At 42.9% G+C, this 22,067-nt stretch overlaps 1 protein-coding gene across 16 annotated transcripts in view; it reads right to left on the reverse strand.

Annotated features, from left to right (window-relative positions):
• The window catches only part of CLIP1 (CAP-Gly domain containing linker protein 1), a 126,498-nt gene that overhangs the window by 71,910 nt on the left and 32,521 nt on the right, over positions 1–22,067 (reverse strand). For all 16 annotated transcript variants that reach the window (XM_040443944.1, XM_040443952.1, XM_040443954.1 and 13 more), the window contains 2 exons: positions 17,685–17,879; positions 12,606–13,177 (listed from right to left, as the gene is read on the reverse strand). In XM_040443944.1, coding sequence (XP_040299878.1) covers positions 12,606–13,177; positions 17,685–17,769 — 657 coding nt within the window. In that variant the 5' untranslated portion in view covers positions 17,770–17,879. The remainder of the gene's footprint in view (positions 1–12,605; positions 13,178–17,684; positions 17,880–22,067) is intronic.

A 22,067-nucleotide genomic window follows, 5' to 3' on the forward strand; every position in this document is an offset into this window, starting at 1 on the left:
TAAATAAACATTGAAAAAAAAAATTAAAAAAAAAAAAACAAAACATTATAAAATATATATACCACAAACAGGCAGGCTCTGCTGTGGGCTCGGCACCAGGCTTTGTCTGTCTGCTGGTGTAGGCCACTGTAGTGTTTAAGGACAGCCCATGGAAGAATCACATGAACAGGTGGTGATTAAGGACACTGAGCAGGCACGGACATGTTTGCATTTCCAACAGCTACCCTGCTGGACTGTCATGGAAGATGTATCCAGAATGTAGCACTTTTTAATGTGATGATAGAAGCCCCAACCACAAATATGATCACTCTGATGCCACAGGATCCTCAAGCTACGATTTCCGGAATTTTTTAAGAAGAGAGAAGCTAGAACAAAATGCCCAGATTCTAAGACACTACAGGAAAGATTCGCCAGGAGTAAGACAGATGGTCTATGAAGGTCAGGAATGTGGAGAATCCTTCAGGCACAAAGGAGTTAGTCTAACCATGCACGAGAGAATCCACACTGGTCAAAGCCCCTTTGAGTGTACCCACTGTGGAAAAAGTTTCATGGCCAACAGTAATCACAGGAGAGAAGCCCTATCAGTGCAAGGAGTGTGAGAAAAGCTTTAGTCAACGAGGTAGTCTGGCCGTTCATGAAAGACTCTACACCGGACAGAAACCCTATGAGTGTGCTATTTGTCAGAGAAGCTTCAGGAATCAAAATCACCTTGCTGTTCATAGAAAAAAGTTCACAGTGGTGAAAAGCCTTCAATCAGAAAGGAAGCTTATGGGCACCTGGGTGGCTCAGTCAGTTAAGCGTCTGACTTCAGTTGAAGTCATGATCTCACGGTTCTTGAGTTGAAGTCCCGCATCAGGCTCCCTGCTGTCAGCACAGAGCCTGCTTCAAATCCTCTGTCCCTCCTCTCTCTCTGCCCCGCCCCTGCTGGCATGCTCGCTCGTTCTCTCTCTCTCTCTCTCTCTCTCTCCCTCCCTCTTTCTTAAAAACAAATAAACATTTTTAAGAAATTAAAGGCTCTGTTCTTTAAAAAATAAAAAAGTAAGGAAGCTGAATTAAGCTTAACTGACCACCTCAAAGTCTGCACAAGCCTGAAACCCTATGCCTGTACACAGTGCAGAAGTTTCCACACCAGGAAGAATTGTATCCCACATGGCAAAATCCACACAGGACAGACACCCTACTGCGTGGCCAGTGTGGGAAAAGCTTCACTCAGAGACGCACTCTGGCTGTGCACCAGCAAAGCTGCTCATGAAGACTCACCCTCTGACCACTCTCTTCAAAGAGGAAGTTCTCTTTATGAGTGAAAAGTCCAAAATCCTCAGATCAAGCAACCTATCCAATTCTATGGAAGGAATGGACACTCTTTCAGAAAGATCATCACTGGATAAGGCAAACTGGCTTTTTTCCTTTCCCCCAAATGAGTATGAAAAATAAATGTCTTATTATAAAAAAAAGAAAATTAAATTAAAAAAATTTTGAACACCACAAATAGCACATAAGCAACTATTTCTCTAAAGGCAGGCAGTAAAATATACATTTACCCTGAAGAAAAAAATACCATACCACAAACTTTGTTTGAAATGGATGACTACTGGTTCCTACGATGAGCGTTTGTTTTTATTTTTTTCTCCCACCAAACCTCAAACTCTTGACTCCTATGACAGACCATATACTTTCCCTCTTCTTGTAAAAGATCATCAGTAGTTGCTCAAAATATCTTCAACAGAGACAGGAAGTCATTCATTCATTCAAATCCTTTTCTACTTAATCATTCTATAGTCAGATTTTTTTTAAGTATTTAAATATGATTTTATAGGGGTGCCTGGGTGGCTCAGTCAGTTGAACATCTGCCTCTTGATTTCAGCTCAGGTCATGATGCCAAGGTCATGGGATCAAGCCCCATGTCAGGCTCTGAGCTAACAGCACAGAGCCTACTTGGGATTCTCTCTCTCTCCTTCTGCCCCTTCCCCCTGCTCATGCCTTCTCTCTTGAAAATAAAAAAGCAAAACAATACAAACACATGACTTTATGAAGTTAGTTTTACTTCTCAAGTGTCCCAGAGAATCCACAGTATTTTAGTATATGCGGTTACATTAGATATAAGACACAATTTTCAAATCTATGTTTTAGAGACAGATATCAAGATTTTTAGAGAAAACAAATTTTTAATATAAATACAAAAAACTAGATTTCCATGACAGACACAAATAACTACCATTCACTCCCTTTACTTTCAGACAACGAGCATATTAACTCCTAAACTGTGGTCAATCTAAGTGAAAATCAGAAGTCACTGCTAGAGGGGCACCTGGGTGGCTCAGTCGGTTAGGTGTCTCACTTCAGCTTAGTTTGTGATCTCGTGGTTCCTGAGTTCGAGCCCCATGTCAGGCTCTGTGCTGACAGCTCAGAGCCTGGAGCCTGCTTAAGATTCTATGTCTCCCTCTCTCTCTGCCCCTCCCCTGCTCACACGCTCTTGCTCTCTTACTCTTTCTCTCTCTGAAAGATAAACATTGGGGGAAAAAAAAAAAAGAACTCACTACTAGAGACAAAATTAACTTAAACTAGGACCTCAAAGAAAAACAAAGCCACTGTTTTCACGCTTCACAAAATCTCAGATTTGTAAGTTCTTATTCACTCATACAATATATATTTGAGTGCTTAGGTCCTTGGGATACAAATATAAACAGAACACAGTGTTGGTCACTGATGGAGAGAGAAACTGAGACCACCAATCCCGGTGAAAAGTAGTACGTAGTTTTAAGAGGCTTCTACAAAATGCTGTGTGAACATACAAATACTCTTCTTGCAAACTCCGGTGCTCCTGTGACAAAGAAGAACACTGACGAATTCGGCCAGCTAATGAGCGAGTCCACAAACAGGAAAGAGGAAACACTTAATGCTCTCTGAACTCTCCCATCTATTTATCACCAATCCCAAACGTGCCCCGTAATCTGTGTCCTGGTTTCCAAAGCTAGCAAATGTCCAATGAGTGGTAACGAGGGACTGTTTCACAGGAATATTATGATCAACGAAACTTCACGAGGTGGCCTCTTGTTTGCCATATTCTGAGTTAAGCAGTTTATTTATAAAAAGTTTATAAGTAAATATGGCTAATTGGTATTTACCAAGTACAAATTTAGCCCTGACTTAAAACTTAATCAGCTGTGAAATGAAGGTTGGCCAGCACGGGTATTCTGTATTACCTCAACTAGAGAGCCAACCCCACTTGGGATGGTTTTTTGGAGCAAGCCTCCCACAGAGAAGGGTTAAACCTTCCTACCTCATTTTTACCCCGGCTCCTAACTGCACCTCTTGTGGTCATCCTTTACAATTCTACTCCCCCTCTTCGAGGGTACGTGACAGCTATACTAAAAACCCTCTGGTTCTTTAACAATATTTATGAGCACCTACTATATGTCAGGCACTATCGTAAGTGCTGGGGATATGATCGTGAACGACATACAAAGTCTCTAGACTTTCACGGAGCCTAAATTTTGGTCAGGGGAAAATGGACAATCAACAAGTAAATAAACAAAATGAACGTTTTGAGTAGTGTAGAGGGCTAGGAAACAAAACAAAATAGGGTGATGTGATAGTGCCTGTGAAGGATCTTTAGCTGGGGCAGCAGGAAAAGGATCCTCAAGGAGGTGACCTTTGAGCCAAGGCTCAAGTGACTACTAGGCACTAACCATGTGAAGATCCAGGGGCAGAAGAAAGAGCAAATCCCAAGGTGCGAATGAGTCTGGGGGTCGGAAACAGCAAGGAGGCCAGCGTGGCTGAATGGAGTGGGGAAGGGAGACATGTTGAGGGAAAGGAGGTCAGAAGGGTGGGCAGGATCCAGAGCACGTGGGCCCTGCAGGGACGGAATTCCGATTTCATTTTAATGTAATGGGAAGCCCTGTTAGACAGCAGTGTGTCGGTCAGTGCCAAATCTACAGCACCAAGAAGAAGGTGTGGCACAGAGTAGACACTCAGCATATTTACTGAATGACGGAAGGTGTTAAATACAGCTATTACCGGTTCCCTGGGCTAAGTAAACGTCATCGTTTCTTCACTCCATGTCATCATTTCAGTCTCTCCATCTGTAATGTATGATAGTGAGTAAACCCCCTTAGAAAAATAATACGACAAGCGCAGATGATGTGGAACAGGTATCCTCTCATAAACTCTATAACTCTCCTGAGAACAAACAGGGAAAATAAAAAGACGGCATAATTATAAAGATGATGGTTAAAAGAAGAAAAAGCTGTTTGACTTGCATGTTAACCCTTAAAATTCATCTTCCCTTCTGTAAAGCCTATGAGAATACCAAGAAACAGAAAGAAAAAGGGGGTGGGGTGGGGAGAGGGTTAGCCTGTTACATCAGAGCATGGGCACAGAACTATTGACTTTTTCACAGAGGCTTATAAGTAAGTACCAAAATCAGGACATTTTGAAGTAGGAGCAGGAATTCCTTTAACAAAAATTTAAGAAAATATATGGGCAAATGGATAATGAAATGTGATATATCCATAAAACGGAACGTATTTAGCCATGAAAAACAAAGAGCTACAACACGATGAACCTTCAAACATTATGTTATGGAAGAGGCCAGACACACAAAAAACTGTATGTTATATAATGGCATTTATAGAAAGTGACCAGGAAAGGAATAAGACAGAAAGCAGATCAGTGATTGCCTGGGGCTGGAGTTGGCAGTGGAAAATGACTTGCCAACTGGTAAAAGAGAACTTTTTAGGGTGCTAGAAATATTCTAAAACTGGACTGCAGAGATTTTATAACTCTATACATTTATTAAATACCACTGAATTATACACTCACAATGGATGCATATACTATACCTCCATAGAGTGGTTTAAAAACAATAGAGAGGGGAGCCTGGGTGATTCAGTCGATTGATCTTCAGACTTTTTGGTTTTGACTCAGGTCATGGTCTCACAGTTCATGAGATTGAGCCCCGTGTCAGGCTCTGCCCTGAAAGCACCTGAGATTCTCTATGTCTCTCTCTGCCCCTCCCCACTGACGCTTGCACTCTCTCTCAAAATAAATTTTAAAAAAAGAAAGAACAAGATTAAAAATATATATACCAGCTATTTTTTATACCCACATAAAAGATAGGTTTAGCTTTAAAAAAAGATGATAAATGGGGTAATGGATGTATGTCATAGCAGCAAGAATAGGATTCCCTTAAGGGGCTGGCAAGGCAGAAAACTGAAATGCCACCTGGGTATCAGACAGCACCTCTTTATTTACTTACTTTTAAAAATAAAAGACACATAAAAATGTATAAAGATGCTAGTATGCTCACCAACCAGATTAACTTGTAACTACTTCACTCCATCATTCATAGTATTTCTAGAATACTACCACAAGAAATGAGCCAACGTGTAACAGCTAACCATACCGTGTATGTATATTAAACTTAAGTGTTCCCTGGAAAGGATTACCTGGGAACTAGGAAGAAGTCAAACAAACCCATTACCAATCCCTGAGAAGCTGCAAGGAAGACTTCTACATTTTTCCTTCTCTAAAAACCCCTATTCAAAATATTCTTTGCCCAAACTCTCTAGTCTCAGGTTCAAGATATTTTGATTAATTCTGCTTAACGATTTCATGAAAGCAATACTAAGAGTTAGAAGATGTGCTCTAGTAACAGGCTTTCCAACATTAGACTCAGGCCTGGGCAGTAGTTGACCTTTCCTCTCTCCCAGTCCCACAGTAGGACAGAGGGATCTGTGTTCTCAACCAGAACTTCTGGAGCCCCAAGGGCCTACACAAAGTTCTCAAGGCTAGAGAGATACCAGCTTTGATCTCTGTAAGATATCTTATGTTTGCAAAAAGAACCTAATCTCACATTAATTAGCCAGGCTCAGGGACTAAGCCCTGGAGAAAACTCTCCCAACGCTGCAAAACCAAAACCAAAACCAAAACCACCGGTGTAGACAGACAGGGCCCCACAAAGGGTTTTATGCAGGAATAGCATGATCAGGTCTACATTTTAGATGCCCCACTCTGTAACTGTGTGGAGAACAGAACTGGGGAGAGACAGGTAGTGGCTGGGCAGTGGTCTGGAAGTCCGGGTGAAAGTGATGCCAGCCCACTTCAGACAGTGCAGGACAACAGGGCTAGAGAGGGGGAGGGGGAGGATGAAACCCAAGACATGAAATCTAACAGGTGGATGGCTTTATGCACCCTCAAGCCCTGCAAGTAAAAGTGGGAAAAGCACACTTATTCTACCCTCTCACAAGTAAAAGCAGGGAGGAGGAGGAAGGGCACCTGCACCCACCATGAACTGCTAGGATGTGATTCCACTGGCCCTGGCTCTGACAAAGAGGAGGCAGCTGCTGGAGCCAGCTTCTCACCAATACTGTGAGGCTCTCTGCAGGTCCCCGAATAAAATCTATTATGCTGGAAAAGATCCCCATAGTCAGCCAGGGTCTCCAAAAAGAGGTTTGTCGTTTTTTCTTAAGCATTTACTTATTAATTTTGAGGGAGAGAGTGAGCAGGAGAGGGGCAGAGAGTGAGGGAGAGGGAGAAGGAGGGGGAGAGAGACGGAGGGAGGGAGGGAGAGACAGAGAGAATCCCAAGCAGGCTCTGCGCTATCAAAGCAGAGTCCCATGTGGGGCACGAACTCACAAACCTGAGCCGAAACCAAGAATTAGATGCTTAACCAACTGAGCTACACAGATGCCTCTCCAAAACGTTTTTAACATAATGCGAACATCTAGAGTCTGCTCAACTTTGCAGCATACAAAATAACAGATCTTTCTGTATTTCAAAATAACAAACTATCCAGCAATCAAGGTACAGAGAGGCCACAGTAAAGAACAACTTCCACAAGAACCTGCCCAGGTAGGTGATGAACAAATGCCCAATATAAGCGCAATGTGACAACCAGACTCAAAGATTTGGGGGTTCTAAGTCACTGGTAAGAGAACTGAGGAAACCAGAAGAAATCAAATTATTAGAAAGGGCATTTAGTGGGGTCATATTTATGTAAACATAAAATGGTAATGGTGCTCTGGACTATAATTTGGCAATATATTATAATTTTAAATGTTTATATATTCCTTTACACAGAAACTTCATTTCTAGGGAAAACAATGGAAGCAATCTAATGCCTATGATTAAATTAGGTGCAATAGCTTCCAAAGAGTGTGATACCAAAGAGAACTTATTTTTTTTTAAGTTTATTTGTTTTGAGAGAGAGAGAGAGAGCGCCCACAAGCAAGGGAAGGGCACAGAGAGAAAATGAATCTCAAGCAGGCTCCGCAACCATCAGCATGGAGCCAGATGTGGCGCTTGAACTCATGAACCACGAGATCATGACCTGAGCCGAAATCAAGAGTCAGGTACTTAACCTACTGAGCCACCCAAGTACCCCTTCTTATTTTAAATAAGAATTGTATTTACTAGTATAGAAATGCCTCCAGTCAACCAACAGAAGTATATTGTGAAGTGGTGTTTACACAATATGACCCTGCTATATGTGTGTTTTAAATTAATAAGTTACAGATAGATCTCACAAACATAACATTGAACTAATCAAGAGAGACACACAAAGTATATACTAGATGAACTATAGTTATTTAAGGTTCAAGCACACACAAAATAAATCTTATGAATAAAGGTATTTTTTAATTCTCAGGAAGACTTTTTTCTTCTTTCACAGTATCCAAAAGACCTACAGATCTATACCGTAGGACTGTTAGTGTAAGAGCTCTGGGAGCAGCTTATAAGAACATTAAACTTGTCATTTTAAAAAATAAAGTGCTTAGAAGTCTCCTTCTCATATATGGTCATAGGCTAAGAATTTGGCACAGAACATACAGTCCCAGATATGGAGACAACCATGTTGAAACACAACAGCTGGAAGTCAGTCATGCTTCTCAAGAATATGACATCACCTCCTTGAAATATCAAATATACCCAAAAACGCAGCAAGGCCATCTCAAAAACATTCAGGGCAATTAGTTATTGCCCTGAGATTCCCTAGAGAATCCCTATTGCCTAGAGATTCCCAGTCTGCAATGAGGCAGGTCTCTGAGAGTCCAGTGAGCCCCAGTATGAAGCCAAAGCAGCTCACCACACCGGATGGGCTAAAGCAATCTTCGGGGAGATCCATGCAATATTCACGAGGACACATGGGAGCACAGAGACCAGAGAGAGACGGGAAGGACACACATGGGTTTGTTACAAGCAGCTCTGACAGACCCTCCTCGGGCTTCCAGATAGTACCAAAATCAGCACAACTTACTCCATGGCTAACTGATCCTGCTGGCGACTATGAGCGTACAGTGCAGGGGAGAGGTGACAAGGGGAGCTTCGGCAAGCCCTAACTGCCTTCCTAAGAAACACGTGCCTGATACAGTCATAGCTCCGGAGCTCCTACTGGGATCTTACACAGGTCGTTTGGCTAAACACCACACCCAATGCAGAAATCCACTTTCTTGCTCTTCCTGCAATGGGCTGAAGAAGTGAAGTTACAGAGGGTGGGGGTATGAAGGCAAGCTCAATTGCCGGCTTCTCTGTACCAGCTCAACATGGCAGAAGTCACGAGGGCCCTGTGGGTGGGACTGGGAACATTCTAGAACAAGCCTCACATAACAGTGATCTGATGATCTTAGTTTTGTGGGATTTTGGTAACCAACTTTAATTAGGAAAATTCTGTATCAAATATTTCAGATTTTCATATCTAGTTTCCTTAATAAATTCATCTTGAAGCAAAAATGTTTCATATTTCTAAAGCAAAGATTTCTATTAAACAAAGCGGCGTGTTACACCGAAACTGGGACATTCGCACACACATTTATCACAAACCTATACAACCTGAGGCAAGTCCTGCTTCTTCTCTGGGCTTCAGTATTATAAGCAAAGTGAGGCATTTGGTGATTTCAAAAGATCCCATCCAGGCTCTAAAATGCTGTGGCTCTAAGGCACTCTTGTAATTTCTCCTAGAAATACTAACCAAAGGCAGTAAATAATTTTATTGCTTCCAATAATACACTCATAAGACTTAAAATTCTCATAGATTCTGGGGCGCCTGGGTGGCGCAGTCGGTTAAGCGTCCGACTTCAGCCAGGTCACGATCTCGCGGTCCGTGAGTTCGAGCCCCGCGTCAGGCTCTGGGCTGATGGCTCGGAGCCTGGAGCCTGTTTCTGATTCTGTGTCTCCCTCTCTCTCTGCCCCTCCCCCGTTCATGCCCTGTCTCTCTCTGTCCCAAAAATAAATAAACATTGAAAAAAAAAAATTAAAAAAAAATAAAAATAAAAATAAAATTCTCATAGATTCAAGTTAAATTGTGTTCCAAGTATGCCAGTTCTGACCATGTCATTAAAATTTTCCTAGCAGTACACCATTCAAACCTCTACACTCCAACCTGTGTCTGCAGATTCACCTTCTTCCTTCCTATAAAAATGGAGGAAGTCTCCCTCTCTTAATCACAAGCCAGTTAATTCTTCCTGTGTATGAGCTTGGGGTGACATCTCCTTCCAGGAACTTCTGTCCACCACTGATCCCCTCTCTACTGTGTCTGTAACCTGTTCCTTGGGTCCAGATCATTTTAGTCAGAATATAAATACTCCAGATGTTGACATCTTTAAAAAAAGAAAATAAACAAAATCTTCCGGAGACCCAGCATTCCTCCAGCATCAGCCTGACCATCAGCCAGACCTCTGTACTCTCCTTCGACGTCCAACCTCTTCAAAGAACCTCCAACCCGTTCTTACCCACCTCGAGTCCATTCTGTACAAAGCAGTCGGAGTGATCTTCCCAAGCTACAAATCCAATACCACTCTCATTGTTCCTAACGAGAACACAGCCTGTCCTCATAGGCTCCATGTCATTTGTCCCTGCAGACCCCACATAGTTAACTAGCCTCACCTCCTACCACACACTGCACCTGGGGAAGGACACTGGTCTCTTCCTCAAACATGCCAACGCCTTCCCATCTCAGGGAGTCTGCCCCTTCCTCAGCCAGAAGGCTCCTTCTGCCCACCACCACTTCCTTTGAGCAGCCCAATTCCTATCCTTCAGGTCCACTTTAATCACAGCATCCTCGTGAGAGCCTTTTGTTGTGAGTTAAACCATGATGACCATGTATTTCGGCTGTTTTAGCAGTCAAGCGGTTTACCACTAGACCAGGATTTCAATCAACTCACTTTGCTTGGTGGAAAGGGAGCATTTCTTGTTTTGAAAGTGTGCCATGTGCTTTCTCCAATGGGAAAGAAAGAAGTTGTTGACAAAAAGCACTTAGTCTGGCATTGCATATAACCTGCAATCTAATCTACAGAGCAGTCCTGTGCTAAGGTAACAGGTTTCTGATTTAACCAAAGCTGACTATGTGAGTATGTACCATAAGCCTTAAAAATGTTTATACCCTTTAAACTAGTAATTCCACCTCTATGAATTTACCCTGTGAAAGTAAGATATATACACACAGCAAAAAATTTTAAAGGCATTCATGGCAGCAGTTATCTACAGAGTAAAAAAGAAAAAGAAAAAGAAAAAGAAAAAAAGTAAGTATCAAAAAACCTTTATTGCCACAAAAGAGCAGTTGTACCAAACCCAAAACTGGTACAGCAAGGGAACAGCAGCTAAACAAATGAGATATACGTTGAGTTGCATCGCATGGAAAAGCTGTCTTAACATGCTCTAAGTTCTGACACATCTGCCTTTGAAATTCATGACTAACCGAAGAGGGAACACACTGACCTTGAAACAAAGGGATCCAGAAGGAACCCCTTGAAGGTAAGAGGTATTAGAAGGCCCCCAAAGGTATGTGAGGTCTCCTGGATTCATGGTGCTACAGGCCTGGGGGGCAGAAGTCCTGGGTCCTAACTCTAAAATCTGCTGGGAACCCACTGGGTGACCTGTAGGTAGTCACTTCATTTCCCTGGGTGTAAGTTTCCTATCTGTAACACAACAAAACCACAAAGAACACTTCCAATTTTACAATTATACTGTTGGGCACCTGGGTGGCTCAATCGGTTAAGTGCCCGACTCTTGATTTCAGCTCAGGTCAAGATCTCACAGTTTGTGAGTTCGAGCCCTGCATTGGGCTCTGCGTGCAGGGGATTCTTGAAACATTCCCTCTCTCTCTGCCCCTTTCCTGTGTGCATGTGTGCTCTCTCTCTCTCAAAAATAAACATAAAAAAAAAGTATACGGTCAATCATCACCTCTCCACAACAGGCACCTGAGTAAAAAGACCAAAATTTAAATTGCACGTCTACCCTTCTTCGGGTTGGAAGCCCTTGAACTAGTGACCACCCTTCTCCGAGCCTCCTTCTCAGTTCCACGGGGCTCCTCCAGAGCACTGTGGAAACACCACCTGAGGCACACTGAGGGCTAACAGCTCTCCCCGTCTTCCCATTGCATCACTGGAAGCTGCCACGTCCAGCGACTTCTACAGCTGCTCAACAGACACGAGAAAAGGAAGAGCAAAGGGTTAGAGACTGCTGACCAACTTCATGCCTTAACCGAACTAACTGAAGTGTTCACAGAGTGAAATAGGAAAGCTTTAAATTTTCATCAGTGAAAAAAAGAGTTACCGTCTCGAGTGTTTGCTGTCTACCAGGCGCTGCTAAGAAATTTAAATGCGTTGGGGTGCTGGGTGGCTCAGCCGGTTAAGTGTCCGACTTCGGCTCAGGTCATGATCTCGCAGTTTGTGGGTTTGAGCCCCGCATCAGGCTCTGTGCTGACAGCTCAGAGCCTGGAGCCTGCTTCGGATTCTGTGTCTCCCTCTCTTTCTGCCCTTCCACTTTTCATGCTCTCTCTCTCTCTCTCTCAAAAATAAGTAAAAATTTTAAAAAATTAAAAAAAAAAGTTTAAATGCGTTATCTAATTTAATCCTTCCAATGATGCTAGGTTAGTTAGTACTATTATTATGTTCTTACGGATGAGGAAACTGGGAAGTTAAATAACTTGCTGAGGTCACAAAGGCAAAGCTGGTGTTTTTAGCTTCTTGTTTAACTTGCTGAGGTCACAAAGGCAAAGCTGGTGTTTTTAGCTTCTTGTTTAAAACAAAGAACACATCAATCACTGTCATAAATTCAGGGGTTCTAGAATTACATACAGCATACACCTTACATGTTGTGTTTCTTGCCTATTAGTAAACAGAAACTACTGCACATTTCCTTCCTTTTCCTAGATCTGAACCTGGTAATTTCAGAGGCACAGAAATTCTGAAATGACATCCTGTTTTGTCTGAGTTTTTCAAGACACCTAAAAAAGCAGGATCTTATATACACCTACACACCATCCTTAAAGCAAAAATTAAGAACCAGGGGGAAAAAACTTTCCAAGTCCACTTCTGAGCTTGCTTTGTCAACTAATAGTTACAAATAATAAATTCAACATTCTTTTGGCTAAACTGGTAGATAAAACTTCAACTAACCATTGCAAAATTATGTTCATACTATATAGCCAATTACTAATTTGCTGCATTTTCACACATAAACCCAACAATTAGAAAAGTTGACGAACTTCTCTATAAATGAGCGGTCCCTCTAGAACAGATGCCAAGCCTATCTGTGTGCATTTCAACCATTCATCAGTAACTAGTCTCAGTTCAACACAATGACCTCGGAAAGGTCTATGGACTCACCAATACTCTGTCTCCAATTTTGAGCTCTCTTTCTCCTTTCTTGATTGAACCGGCCTCTGAGAGGTTGGAGATAGATTCACTGGCAGTTTTTGTAAGGTTGCTGATCTGAGACGTGGCTGAAGGTTCCTTTGCTGTTGGCTGGGACGATTTATGGGGGATATTTGAAGGGACTGCTGGGGACGAGGTCATCATGCCGGCCGTTGAGGTGGACAGAGGCGAAGTCGCTCTGGAAGCAGGAGTCGTCTGCAGGCCGTTAGCTTCATCTTCTGCCTGCACCTTCCTTGTCAACTTCGAAGGGCGGGTGAATATGCCCTTTAGAGGCTCACACTGGAAGTACCGAACTCCTGCCACTGAACCGTCATTTTTGCCTATGGGTTCATCTAAAACAATCCCGGCCCACTGGCCCGGTGCGAACTGGGTTTCTCCCAGAAACTGGATGAATCCAGGTTTATTCCCATTCACCCAAACTCTCTCCCCGACTCGAAAGTCATCCACAAATTCCTCTTGTGCCTCAGAGGATGGCGCACTTGATGCTTTTTCACTGGATGTTGTTCTTTCCACTGCAGCTACAACTGCAAACAGAAGAAAGGATCAGAGAAGATTCACTTTCATATTCGAGCAGACCACTCCTTTCTACCTTAAAGGAAAATAAACTGGAGAAAGCCCAAAGCAACAGGAGTCACAGCATTTCTAAGGTGAGTGGTCCTTTTTTATTTTTAACAAGGAGGCAAAGAGTACTTAACCCATTAGAGCACGTGGCTGGCTGAGTGAAGCATACGACTCTTGATCTCGGGGTTGTGAGGTCGCGCTCCACATTGGGTATAGAGATTACTTAAATCAATTAAACAACAACAAAAAAAGATAAAAGTACTTGACCCACCACTACCATTTTCAATGCTGTCGAAACTCAGTGAGCTGGTGGGATTAATCCTTACCGGCAATTATGCCCCCCCCACCCCCGCGCCCCCCCCCCCCAGTCCCTTTCCCATAGATCATAATACAGGTTTGATTTCATCTTTTCCTTTCCCCTCCTCCCTGCACATCAGGAGCAAACACCCATTCAGATCCCCGGAGACGGGCGCTATTCCCACGAGGGCACAGTCAGGGAAGGCTGACAAGTCCAGGACCTCGGAAGCAGAGATTCGCAGTCATGCCTGAAGAAGGAGGGGACTCGGAGCTGCAGCCCTGCCACCTCACTCCAAGACACCAGATAAACCCCATTCCTTTGCTGGCAGAGATGTGGAAATCACAAGGGAAAAAAAAGGTAGCACTTGGCCAAACTTGCTGCTAAGGCAAGATGACTTTATGTAATCTCTACCCTGTGGCAAAAACAGAAGTTAAATTTTGCCAGAAATGTGATATTTACACTGGAAATTCCAGCATTCATCCAGCAAGTGCTCATTAAATATTTGGTATGAACTGGCCAAGTCCACAATCTTAACCACTCTATCATTTTTTTTTTTTTTTTTTTTTGGTTATTTTGAGAGAGACAGAGACAGCAGGCGCAGGGAAGGGGCAGAGAGAGAGAGGAAGACAGAGAATCCCAAGAGGGCTCCACACTGTCAGCACAGAGCCCAACATGGGGCTGGAACTCATAAAGCCACGAGATCATGACCTGAGCAGAAACCAAGAGTCAGACGCTTAACTGAATGAGCCACCAGGTGCCCCTTAAGCACACTACCATTTACTAGGTATATTGCAGTCTTAGGATGTTACATGATCTCTGAGTTTAATTTCTTCATCTGTAAGAGGAAAGTAGTATCTAAAGAGTTTTCGGGGCGCCTGAGTGGCTCAGTCGGTTAGGCATACGACTTCGGCTCAGGTCATGATCTCACGATTTATGAGTTCAGGCCCTGCGTCGGGCTCTGTGCTGAGGGCACAGAGCCTGGAGCCTGCTTCAGATTCTGCCTCCTTCTCTCTCTGCCCCTCCCCACTTGTGCTCCGTCTCTCTGTCTCTCAAAAATAAATAAATGTAAAGAGTTTTACGGGTGCCTGCGTGGCTCAATTAAGTGTCCAACTCTTGATTTCAGCTCAGGTCATGATCTCACGGTTCATGGGATCCAACCCCGTCTCAGGTTCTGTGACAGTGTGGAAACGGCTTGGGATTCTGTCTCTCTCTACCCCCTCTCCCGCTCACATGCACACGCTGGCTCTCTCTCAAAATAAATATGCTTTAAAAAAGTAATAAAATAAGGGATACCCGGGTGGCTCAGTCGGTTAGGCGTCCACTTTTGGCTCAGGTCATGGTCTTGCAGTTCGTGAGTCCAAGCCCCACATTGGGCTCTGCACTGACCTTGCGGAGCCTACTTGGGATTCTTTTTCTCTGCCCTTCCCCCCCACCCAAAATAAATAAACTTCAAAAAAATAAAAATAAAGATTAAATGAAATAATGTATTTATTCATGCTCCTCTTTTCTTTGAGTTTCTACCACTCCAGCACCTAGTCACAGGCACTGTTCTTCACGAGGGGACAAAGCACGACAGCACAGCCCATGCCATTACAGAGCCCAGAGTAGAGACGTGGGGTCAGTCAAAAGACACACCAGGTGATTTCAGGTGATGGAAGTGCGGTGGAGGAGACAGTGGCTTTAGGCAGAGCAGTCAGGAAAGGCCTCCTGGAGGAAGTAACATCTGGCCTGAGGCCTGATCAACAAAAAAAGAGTGAACCATGCACAGATCAAAGAACAGAATTGTCTGGACGGCCTAAGGAGGAGGAACATCCCTTTACCCTACACAGGAGACTGTGGAGTTTTGATTTATGAAGGGTTTGTGTTGTTGTTGTTTTTAGAAGATGGTAGACGCTCTCAGATCAAACAGATAATCATCTGCCAAAGACAGGCCAGCCCAGTTTTTTAGAATCTATTCCAGCTTTGTACATGAACAATTCTTCCTGACAGAGTGCTGAAACCATGAGTTTCTGAAAAACAATCCTCATAAAAGTGCTCAAACTGGTAATTATTTCCTTTTAAGCATATTAAATTTTAATGTTTATAGGCTGCTTGACTCTAAAAAAAAAAAAAAAAAAAAAAAAAAAAAACCAACTAGTGTGTGCCGAATACTGTTGAGGAAACCAAGTGAATTTCTCCTGATCTCCTGCACCCAAGGACTTTATATGCTAAAGGGTGTGCATAAAAAATGCTAAAAATGGGGCGCCTGGGTGGCTCAGTAGGTTAAGCGGCCGACTTCACCTCAGGTCGTGATCTCACGGTCCGTGAGTTCGAGCCCCGCATTGGGCTCTGTGCTGACAGCTCAGAGCCTGGAGCCTGTTTCAGATTCTGTGTCTCCCTCTCTCTGACCCTCCCCTGTTCATGCTCTGTCTCTCTCTGTCCCAAAAATAAATAAATTAAAAAAAAAATGCTAAAAGTGAAAAAGACAATTCTAAAACAGGGGTGAGAGGGCACCTAGGTGGCTCAGTCAGTTAAACATTTGACTTCAGCTCAGGCCATGATCTCATCGTTCATGAGTTTGAGCCCCAAGTCGGGCTCTGTGCTGACAGCTCAGAGCCTGGAGGCTGCTTCGGATTCTGTGTCTCCCTCTCAATCTGCCCCTCCCCCACTCATGCTCTGTCTCGGTCTCAAAAATAAATAAACATTAAAAGAATTTTTTTTTTAATTTGTCTAAAACAAGGGTGAGTATAACTGTGGAAGGGCTCAAGGAAGGGACAGCATTTGAAGGGGTCCTAAAGAGAGAAAGGATTTTGAGGGGAAGGAGAATAAGAGATGCCAAAGCAAAGCTTGCCTCTCATCTAAGATGTTTTATGGCTTCTCTGATAAAAACACAGGAAAACATGGGTTTATCCTCATTACACAAAATGTAAATAATTTGGGACCTTTATTCAGTCAACAAATATTTAATGAGCTCCTGTTATGAGCTAGGCAATGTTCCACGTATGTGGGTGGATTTGGGTAGTGGGGAAAAAAAAAACCACCAAAGATCCCTGCCCTCATGAAAGATCAATGAGGTTTTATGGAAAAACTTAAAGAAACAAGGTTAGACTAATATTTTAAGGTGGACATCTGTCTGGGATGGCTGATAACCTATCTAATAGTGTATAAATCACATTAAAAGACCATAAAAGCAAGCATCAGATACCCTCTCCTGTCTCTCTTATTAAAGACCTTAGGTGGCCATTATGGGATATAAATTGAAATGGTGGAGGAGGAGATGGAGAACAGAGGAGGAAGAGGCTGAAGATGGGCAAGGGCACGGGTTCATCTATGAAATGGGGATGATTTCCCGCATAAGCCAGATTTGGGCCACTGTACTGCCTGCTCCCTTGAAACCAATGGCCAACTTCAGATCGGTCAGTGTCATCAAATCTCTTAAACCAGACTCGTCTTTGTTTTCTCCACACAACCCTAAACCCCAAGGAGAAAGGCCCAGATGAGTTCAAAATGACACAGGGAGAAAAACAAAGTAGTGTATCTTAACACTTAACACTTAACAAATTAAGTTTATTTTCTTTTTAATTTATTGATTTTGAGCAAGAGAGAGAGCAAACAGGGGAGGGGCAGAGAGAGAGGGAGAGAGAGAATCCCAAGCAGACTCCGTGCTGCCAGCACAGAGCCTGATGTGGGGCTTGAACTCACGAACCACAAGATCATGACCTGAGCCAAAACCAACAGTCACTTAACCAACTGAGCCACCCAAGTACCCCTAAATAAACTAAGTTACAAAAAAAAAAAAAAAAAAAAAAGACACCCTACAAGAAAAGTAAACTCTTTATTAAGATTTATAGACATACAGGCACTTGGGTGGTTCAGTTAAGCATCCGACTTTGGCTCAGGTCATGATCTCATGGTTTATGAGTTTGAGCCCCTCATCGGGTTCTGCCTGGAGCCTGTTTCAGATTCTGTGTCTCCCTCTTTCTCTGCTCCTCTCCCACTCGCACTCTGTCTCTCTCTCAAAAATAAACATTAAAAAAAATTTTTTTTAAGATTTTTGGATATAAAATTCCAGGTCTTTTAATTAAACCTTTTTCAAATATTTTCAAGAATATGAAGTTTTATAAGGCTGTCTTTTTAAAGTTTTCAAATAGGATTCTAATTGATTTCTACTAAGGGAAAACAGAAAGCCTTACCAGCAGCAGGTGTCTTCAAAGCTGTGCTTCCAGGTTTAAGGATCTTGGTAGGGGCCTTAAGCCCACTTGGTTTTAGCATACTCATTGTCCTTAGGATGTCAAAGCTATTTTTCCTTTGCCTGTTGCCACTATCTTGCCCCAACCATTGATATAACTATGGGTGTTTCTATGGTGAAGTCAGTCTCTGGGTTAAACCTGCAAAAAGAAAAATATAAACAGAATTTAGAATCTATAGGAGGAAGAAAGTAGAAATAACATCTATCATTTTTTTTTAATGTTTATTTATTTTTGAGAGAGAGAGAGAGACAGAATGCAAGCGGGTTAGGGGCAGAGAGAGGGAGACACAGAATCCGAAGCAGGCTCCAGGCTCCGAGCTGTCAGCACAGAACCAGATGCGGGGCTCAAACTAACTGTGAGATCATGACCTGAGCCGAAGTCAGATGCTCAACCAACTGAGCCACCCAGGCGCCCCGAAATAACATCTATTATTAAAGCAGTTTCACAAGCTAAACTTTTCTTTATACATGATGATACACTATCTCCACACGTAACCTAGAAAACTCTATAGATAAAGACACAAAGACGCGGCTGAAATGGATTTAGAAGCAGTTTACCACCCTATAAACAAGTAGTCGAGCCTAGCAATACATTCATTTTTCTTTACCTAATATTACCAGCTCAGTACAGTGCCTAAAATCCACACATCCACATAACAGGATTCAGAAAAATGTGAAAAAGGAAAAGAAGGGAGCTTTCAAATTTTTATTGCATTCATTTGTATATTGCTCAAGTTTTATGACCACAAGCTGGTATTAATGTACCTTTTTAAGTTCACAGAATTATGCAAAGCTCAATACAAAACCATATACATGTCAAACTAGAGAGAGGTTCCAACTCTGGAAGAAAAAGCTGTATCTGGGAAGTGAAAGAAAATTGTTTTTGTCCTATCTACAGAGAAACACAATACACTTTTGATTTACTCAAGACCAGGTATGAAACTGCAATTTTGGGCCCAGGCAAAATAGGATCTTGTCTTATTCTAAGAGAGGAGAAAAACTTAGGGATTTAGGAATATGAGAAAAGATTTCTAGACATAACACCTAAAAACAGAATATGAGAAAAATGTTACTGACTCTCTTGTCAAATGATTGTTTTGCACTTTTCTCTGCTAGTAGAGCTGGGATGAGGAAGCACAGATGGATGTCACTCTGCCATTCTTTTTGTTTTGTTTTAATGTTTATTTATTTGAGAGACAGAGAGCAAGTGGGGGAGGGGCGGAGAGAGAGGGAGACACAGAATCTGAAGCAGGCTCCGGGCTCCGAGCTGTCAGCACAGTGCCTGATATGGGGCTCAAACTCGTGAACTCTGAGATCATAACCTGAGAAGTAGGCCACTCAACTGACTAAGCTACCCAGGCGCCCCAGCCAGTCTGTCTCTCTTACAAGCAGTGACGAGCAGCAGCAAAAAATCTGGCCGGGGATGTCAGAAGAGCCTGCTATGCCCCCTAGAGTGGACTGAACAGTGCCCACCCCTCCCCCACCCTGATATATCCATCTAGAACCTGTGAATGTGACCTTATTTGGAATAAGAGTCTTTGCAGATGTAATTCAGTTAAGGATCTTGAGATCATCCTGGGGATCACCTGGCTGGGCCCTAAACCCAACGACAAGTGTCCTTATTAGAGCAAGAGAGCACACCAAGAAGGCTACAAGAAGATGGAGGCAGAGATTGCAGTGATGTGTCCAAAGCCAAGGATAGCCGACAGCCACCAAAATCTCAGGGACGGGCACTGAAAGGAATGCTCCCTCAGAGCCTCCAGAAGGACCCAACACTACTGGCACATCCATTTCTGACTTCTGGCCTCCAGAACTGTGAGAGAACACATTTCTGTTGTTTTAAGTCCCCCAGTTTGTGGTAATTTGTTACGGCAGCCCTAGGAAACGAATACAGCCATGTCAGCTTTTCTGTTCAAAGACAATCAGACTGGACAGAAATCAAACCAAGACAGTTGCCTCATTAGGCTCCATCTGCAGATTCCCCATGAATCTTGAAAGGGTCCAAAATGGTACAAGGTGTTTTCAATAATGTGAAAGGTAAATTGTGTGGTTTGAAGATTCTGATTAACAGAGTAAGAACCACTGTTTACTGGAAGACAATGATTGCCAATCTTGACTATTAATACAAAATTCCAGGACTCCTTTCTATAACCACCATCATCATCATCATCCCTGCCATCATGGTGGCAATGGGTGTGGGAGTCCATGTGCCAGGGTGGGGAGCTGATTCAGAGTCAGGTGTGAAGCCACCTGCTTTACTGTCAGACCCTCACCATACACAGCCTGTAAGTTTCAAGCAGATTTACTTTTTCTTGCTACTGCCTTAGGTGGAAGGGAATGGCTGAGTCCCCTCTAAGCTGAAAAAGACTACTGACATGTGCAGAGAATCTGAAGAGGGTGGGGACAGGCTAAGGTCAGAAACTGCCTGGTCCAACATTATAAGGTGAAAGGGTCAGGTAGGTGAGAACAGAACAGACAGAGCACAATGGTCCTGGGGAAGTTATTACGATGGTAAGAAGAGAGCATGACGTGCTCCTTAAAATACTCCACTCAGGCAGAACAGTGAGTTCTTGGGCTCTGGTCAAGCGCTCCTCCCTCAAGAGAGATTGTGAAAAACACCATAATCAGCAACTAGGAAGCCTCGGCCAATTTCAAACTTTGCAGCTCAACACCCTGAGCTCACAAAAATCGAGCATCTACAAGCCACAGTCAAAAGAACAGAGCATGTGGTTATTAGGAACCTACATTTAGCTAGCTATAAACCTGAAGTCTAGACTTTGTGGCCTAACTGAATGCCTCTGCCTCTTGGTCCATACGAGTCATTTGAATCCCGAAGCAGGGAACTGTGACCAAGATATAACAAAGGAGAAAAGTCTAGTCTGTCTCGATAAAAGAATTAGTAACACCACCACCAATGCTGGCTTTTTTAATCTCCCAATTCAAGTTTCTTCTTCATGTATTATTAATGAATGGCAGGTCAGGCTTACTTCAAAAAAATCAATTCACTGAGAAACAAAAGATCAAAGTCTTGGTCATGGTACCTACAAATCGTAATGACCAAGAAGCAACATCTCCATATAATGTTTCAAGGTCAGTGAATGTCACCTGAAAACTAATCACTTCCAAAATACATGCAAAAGAGAGAGGAAAAAAAAAAAAAAAGACATTCTTGACTCTCTAATATGCTGATGGTAGTTGAATTTCTGATGTTCGTGCTTACCGAATCTCAAGAGTTTTGGACCTAAAATAAGAAAAACCACCCTTCTCCTCTGTACAAACCCTCCCAAAATGTACAAACCATAATACACACAGTATTATAATCTAGAAATAGTTCGTATGCATATTATTATCCCACTTGAGGCTTACAATTCTATGGATCAACAATTACTGTCCTTTCATAACAAATGAATCAACACCTCAGATTAACAGATGTATTTCCTCACTTGTTAATGACTGGCCACCTGAGGTCATTTGGCTGAGCAGCAGAGATATGAACAGTAAGTAGGCCTGATTCCAGAATCCCAAGTTCTTTCCACTGAACCTAACATTCAAAGTTAGGAAGGACCGCACACCACAATTAAAAACATTAGGACTCAGTCTTACTAAGATGACGGACACGTGTAGAGGAGCAAGAGTGCCAAAAGCACGAAGATAACACTGAGTTACTTGCATCTCAAAATAACCTGGAAGGTAGGTGACCGGTTATCAACGGTTGTCCATTCATGGACAAAGAGAATGAAGGTCTGAGCAGTTAAGTGGCTTTCTCAAGGTCACTCAAAGAAGTGGTGGTGGCACTTTTGAGACCCTGTGCTTTGCCTAATAGATCAGCTCTCTGAAGGCAATCTTCCTCCAAGATAGTAATCCATTCATTCAACAAACATTTCCTGAGAAACTACTATGAAAAAGGCACTCTTCCATTTTCTCATGGGCCCATGCAAAAAGCCGGGAGACCTCTGGGAGGCTCAGAATGAAAGCTGAACACAAAAAATATTTGTCTTTGAGCAAGAAATTGGAGCTTACTGGGGAAATATAGCAGGAACGCCAAGCAGCAGAGTGAACATGAGATTTGCGGTCACAAACTTAAAGCGAAACCAGCCTCCCTTTTCCTCTACTAACCTTTTCTTCCACTAACAAGCTTCTGCTCAGGCACAGGTACCAGAAAGGTGGGGAGCTAAGTTCACTCATAATCAAAATTTTGCCAATTAAATTTAAATTAAAATGGAAGGGAAAAACGAGGAGCGATTAAAAAGGGACAGGGAGGGGGGCGCCTGGGCGGCGCCAACCGACTTCAGCCAGGTCACGATCTCGCGGTCCGTGAGTTCGAGCC

The sequence above is a fragment of the Herpailurus yagouaroundi genome, unplaced genomic scaffold, assembly GCF_014898765.1.
Source record: "Herpailurus yagouaroundi ecotype Mexico unplaced genomic scaffold, PumYag 191, whole genome shotgun sequence".
NCBI classification, from domain to species: Eukaryota; Metazoa; Chordata; class Mammalia; order Carnivora; family Felidae; genus Herpailurus; species Herpailurus yagouaroundi.